We start from the raw sequence: 6,041 nt of genomic DNA, 5'->3' as shown, positions 1-6,041 counted from the left end.
CATTTTTAATTTTGTCACTTTGAGCTGACGTCGCGGCTTGGCAGGATATTCTGTGAGGAAAAGTTGGCTTTTATGCCTGTTAATGCTCTTGATGTGATACAGTGTAGATGCAGGATCTCCTAGAATCCTCTAGTGACAATATTACATGTTAATTTCCACTATTTTATTTGATATAAAAACTAGAAAGACGTGTTAAATCTTTCTACCTTGTAAAAATATATAAAATACTTCACTGCCAGATGAATTTTAATGCATTTCTTAAACACATCCACTGGTTCAGGTCTAGTTGAAGTTACTGTTTTGATCAGTAATGTCCCGGCTCCAGCAACTCAGCCAGATGCATGGCCACCTCTGTCCAGGGGGAGGAGCTCTGGCTTTGGGGGTATCCTCTGTGCTGGACCTCCAGGATGTCCTGTGGCTCAAAGTGCTGATGGGAGGCGATCCTGGAGGGGAAGGCTCTCGGGAATAACACCCTCTTGAGGACATCCAGAGGCAGGTCAGGGGCAGGACGAGGCGTGCTGTCCCACTTGGTGGTGTACTGAGGCTGCCTGCTGCTGCTGTCCCTCCACACTGACACACTGTCCCGGAGGTCAGGCACAATCGGGGGCTTCTCTTGCTGGAGGCCCATGAAGAGGGTCCAGGGCCTAGAGGAAGAGACTGGAGGTTGTTTGGTGGAGGCTCCGTCCTCCTGAGGGCCTCCTGGCTGGTGCTCCAATGGGTGCTTGGCTTGTTTTGGATTAGAACTGTTCTGATCTGAAACGAGGCACTGGGTGTGGTACTTGCTCACGGAGGCTCTGGGGGTGAAATCCTTCAGGAGAGGAAAACCTTTGTTGTTTGCCCACTCTGCTATCTTTTCATCTGTAAGTGTCTGTAAATGGACACAGAAAATAAGTGAATAGCACCTTTAATTTGTATCAAAATATCCTGCAAATGTCATTATAGCATGATTGACTTCAACCCAATCCACCAGAATAAATGTTGGCATCGTATGTTTCTTCAAACCATGGATATGTTGAAACGACAGTCACTAAAATGACCCTGTTCTGTTGGTTGAAAAGCGACTCCACCATTATACATGTAATCTGAACGTACTATGATAACTCATGTTAATGATCACACTGTCCATTTTATACTTTATTAAAAAATATAAAATATAAAAACCAGAGTGTGTTGGATGAAAGTATTTCCACACACAAACTGACCTTTTTACTGAGTTTTTCCAGCTTGACCATATCCACCAGATCACTGTATAAAGCTTGAACCAGCTTCCTCTCCTGCAGTTCCTTCTCCTTATCTTTCTGCCACATGCAGCTTTTCAGATACCTACACAAAAAACACAGGGACTCTCTTAAAAAAAAAAGTCAATTACAACCAAACTTTCATTTAGCTGTGAATTCTTCTTTTGACTCATTACCTTGCAACCTCCCTGCGGCACCAGATGCGCGCTAAATCCAGCGGAGCGTGTCCCACGCTGTCCTTGGCTGACACATCTGCTCCAGCCTGCACCAGGATCTCTGTGCAGTCCAAGAGGCCTTCAGAGGCGGCCAGGTGCAGCGGCGTCGACCCTGAATCTGTCGTACTGGAAATAACAGTAAAAATTATTTTAAAAACTCTGTATTCTCGTCTAAATTGTTATCTTCAGCGTCATTATAATCATCATCGTTGCCATCATTATCATTGCAACAGCAGCAGCTACGAACTTGCGCCATCATCTCATTGTAATCATAATTTTACTTTTGCACTCTGCAGTATTATTTCTATTCTAAACTTATCTTTTAAAAAGCTTTCCATTGTTGATGAGAATCTGAATGAGCATGCAGCTGAGTGCTGCTGGATCCAGCTGACAGCATTTATAAACTAAGTCATCATAGAGAACAAAACCTGCATTGAGAAATCATTCACACATTAAGTCCCCTACATGTTGACGTCGGCCCCATGCTCCAGCAGGTATCTGAGGCACAAGGAGGTGTTGGGGGAGCTCAGGAAGGACAGGACCATGTGAACCGGCCGGCGACCCTGGTCATCACTGCTGTTGATCCACTCCAGTTCGGACTCCAGCAGAAGCTGAACGGTAGCCAGCTGGCCGTAAAGGCAAGCAATGTGGAGCGCTGGCAGACCCTGAAGGATGACACAGACAAGCACAACGTTTTCTGAGTCGTGCCATGGCGGGAATGACCAAATAGCCTTTTTTACAGCAGACGTTTTCTCACATCATAGCAAGAAAAGCACAGGTGTAACTAACAGCATTAACAGAGAGCAGAGCCATAAAACTCCTGTGTGTTTCCTGCTTTTACAAGTCACACGTGCCATGAAAGGTGCAAGTTAATGTGCATTTGGTAAAGTTAACTGCAATTTATTTGATCATTTCCATTTTGTGAAAGTGTGTTTTTTAATGGAGTACATTGAAAGCAGTGGTTACTTTACAGATTAAAGTTCACTCGTCTTCATTTAATAGCAATTTTTGTTTCTAACTTTTCTACCCACAGCTGTAAAATCCCATTCAGGATAACACATCAACAGTCACTCCACTCTCAGTGATTACTTTTAAACTTTTACACTTAAATCATGAGTGCTCACTTTTAATTATAGGTAAATGTAAATTTAGTTATATATTGTACTGAATACTATTTCTAGGCACTTGTACTTCACTTGTATTTCTTTAGCCTATAATTTGTCAACCTATAGTATACAATATTTACACACATGTAAATATATGTATAATTTCCTTTTACTTGTACTTCTGATACTTGAGTACATTCAGTATCAGATACTTTTACTCAAGTAATATTTTAACATGAAATCTTTACTATTACTCAAGTATGACTTTTGAGTACTGTATACAACACTGCCTGTACTAGATTTCAGAGGGAAACATTACATTAGTTACTAGTTATTGTCTAGATTCAGATTACATAATCCACAAATAAATTTTAAAAAAAGATACTGCTTTATTTCGCAAGCTTGCCAGCAATAAATAAAGTAATTGAAATTAACAACATTAAAGTGATGGACACATTAATATCATCCAATTACACATTATTCTACAATGAGCCATTCTGCTAATTGAGTACTTTTAGTTTGGTATTTTAGGTATATTTTGATGCTAATACTTGTGTACTTTTACTTGCAACAGTATTTCTACAAATAATATATCTGGGTACTTCTTTCACCACTGTTTTCATTTATTTTTTTTAGCTGTACTGATGTATATTATGATATTATGCATTATACACTCTGAACACCACAGTGTTGAGTGGACAGTGTCAGTGAGCCTACCTGTCTGCTCACACTGACATCCAGCTTCCTCTCCGGGCTCCTCACATCCACAGCTGGAAACATGTGGCCGTCTGGAGGAGCTCTGCGGGTAAGTTTCCTGCAAAATGAACCCATGTAAACACTGCGGCTGTAAACGTCAGGCTACTGACGCAATAAGAAACAAGGGAGGTGTAAGCTAACATGGCCTAAAATTCAAAGTGATGAAACGTAGCCAGCTAGCTTATAGGCTAAAGTTAGTACCCAGTGTTCAGCTAGTGAACTTTGCGCTTTTAAAACGGCCCATATAACAAACTTCAGCGCTTAAAGCAGCTAGCTTGACTCGTGTGTAAAAGTAAACATTTAGGCTACACGCACAAATTAATATTCTCAACGTTATTTACCTGTTTTTACGTCTCCCACGTCTCCTGTTTCCGGTTTTGTTGACAGGTTCCATGGTTGCCGTGGAAACGTGGTAACCAGGAAACGAACCCTGATTTATATATTTGGGTCAGAAGCGACAAAAACAAGGAGAAATAAACAGTGGTGGAAGAAGTACACTTTGTGTTTTTTGTGTTAGAAAGAAACAGTGGTGCTCAGGTCTTTCACTGCAGTAACAGCAGTAACACTAGCAGGAATACTCTGTTACAAGTTACAGTCCTGCATTCAAACCTTTCTTTAGTGAAAGTGCATGAGTAGCCTATTAGCATCAAATAGCCTAGCTTTATTTATGTTACAAAAGTAAAGCACTCGTTACAGAATAGGGACATTTTGCAGTGTGATAAAATGAATGAAAGTAAATATATCGTGTTAGAGTATCCTATTACTGTGGTGAAACATTTCACTTTGTTGTACATCGTATTATATGTGATCAAATAAAGATTCTTCTTCTTCTACTTTTTCTTCTAGTACTACCACTACTTCTTCTTCTACTACTACTACGACTACTTCTTCTTCTTCTTCTTCTTCTACTACTACCACTTCTTCTTCTTCTTCTTCTTCTTCTTCTTCTACTACTACTACTACTTCTTCTTCTTCTTCTACTACTACCACTTCTTCTTCTTCTTCTTCTTCTTCTACTACTACTACTACTACTACTTCTTCTTCTTCGCCTTCTAAAAATGAAAGTCACCAAATAGTATTTGAGTTAAAGTCTGATATAATAAAATATAAAATAAATATATATATATATCTTCTGATATATGTCAAAAGTAACTTTTTGGCAATAAATGTACTTAAGTATCAAAAGTACAAGTAAAAGCAATTTATACACACATTAACGTATGTGCATACTGTATACTATGGGTTTTTGTATTCAGCAGCCACTGAACTTGCTTCATATACAGCCTTCATCAGCATGTAATTGCAAGCTTTTCCTTTCACAGCATATTCACCAACACGTGTTACGTTTGAGTCGATGTAATAGCTTGTGACAGATACAGGCAGATGAGTAGCTGCAGGCACAGCAGAAATGGATACTTCCACCCTCCCATGTAGTCCACAGCTCTCTGTTCATACATCCCCGGTGTGCTCGTATTGACAGTGCATTAGGATTGGCACCTCGCACTTGGCCCTGAGTAAAGCAGATCAATCCTGCCTATGCCGTGGTGGCCTCAGAGGGCCCAGACCTGCCGCTGCATGCGAGGCCCATATGAATCGGTACAGTTATATTCTCCATGTCTCTGTGGGGCTGAGGGGTCGATGGGCTCATCAGGCAGCTGCCCTCTCTGATCACTGCTATTGACCACTTGACCCCTGAACGAACTGTGGGCTCATGCAGAAGAATGATGTGTGTCATGGAAGAGATAGTTTGGCTTCAGCAAGAGTTTAGAGTATTTACTTTTTAGCAACGAATCCAGGAGATTCAAAAGTTTAGGAAACACTTAAATCTATTTTATCATGGGTTCAAGATTGCCTAATACATTGATTTGCTCATACATTTGCTCAATTTTCAAATTACCATATAAAGTGCTGCAGGGATGATGTATTTTTGTTGGCCAACCCAGAAGTTTGCATCAACCTGGTTCACTTAACAACCACCATGATTCTCAACACAGTCATCATCATCATCATCATCACAATGACAGTAAATGAGCATCTTTTTCTTTATTTTTAGCTCAGCGTCCACTCACTAGCTTCTTCTGGAGCTTTCGGCCACATCTCACAGTCCCGATCCAAATTATCTTCCTTCATTTTGTGGTTTCTTTCTTCCTCTATGACAGTAAACTGAATATCTTTGGGTTTTGGACAAAAAAAGGCATTTGAGGACGCCATCTTGGGCTTTGGGAAACATTTTTCACAATTTTTCGGACATTTTATAGCCCATACGACTAACTGATTAATCGAGAAAGTATTCACCGTCTTCACCGTTAGTTGCAGCCCTACAAATAAATAAAATGTCTGCTTTCCTGCGGCTGTATATGTGACTTTCCCTTTATTCTCTGTCATTCTCTGTCTCTCAAAGCCATCATGGTCCAGTGGAGGGTCAAGGACGGGACATGGACCCCTGGCTTTCTTCTCCGAGCGCCAACCCCCCAGAGCCTTCGCCTTTATCACAACAAGGCCACGCTGCTACTTCGGTGACATGTGCATGTGTGTGTGCTCAGAAAGAGTGAGTACCAGTGTGTGTGTATGTGCACGTTCATATAGTGTATAGGAGTTAATAGCATTAGAGCAGCACGGCTTCGCTGCGGCCTCTGCGGCTTCCTTCGACCTCGGTCACATGCCATGGAGGTTGTATGGAGCATTTCGTCATAGAGCTCTTTCATGTTTGACTTTCAGCGCAAGTC

The 6,041-nt window shown here is 41.1% G+C and overlaps 1 protein-coding gene across 1 annotated transcript; it reads right to left on the bottom strand.

Moving 5' to 3' along the window:
- Positions 1–269: 269 nt before the first annotated feature.
- On the bottom strand, positions 270–3,701 carry ankrd53 (ankyrin repeat domain 53). The gene is made up of 6 exons (XM_073475458.1): positions 3,657–3,701; positions 3,277–3,373; positions 1,919–2,118; positions 1,415–1,579; positions 1,203–1,323; positions 270–868 (listed from the first exon to the last, which is right to left on the bottom strand). The coding sequence occupies exons 2-6, from the start codon at positions 3,337–3,339 to the stop codon at positions 305–307; spliced, it is 1,113 nt and encodes a 370-aa protein (XP_073331559.1). The 5' UTR covers positions 3,340–3,373; positions 3,657–3,701; the 3' UTR covers positions 270–304.
- Positions 3,702–6,041: the final 2,340 nt, after the last annotated feature.

Source organism: Pagrus major, chromosome 10 (genome assembly GCF_040436345.1).
Source record: "Pagrus major chromosome 10, Pma_NU_1.0".
In the NCBI taxonomy this organism is placed as follows: domain Eukaryota; kingdom Metazoa; phylum Chordata; class Actinopteri; order Spariformes; family Sparidae; genus Pagrus; species Pagrus major.
The sequence above is the reverse complement of the archived record's forward strand: the minus strand, read 5'-3'. Positions and strand labels throughout refer to the sequence as shown.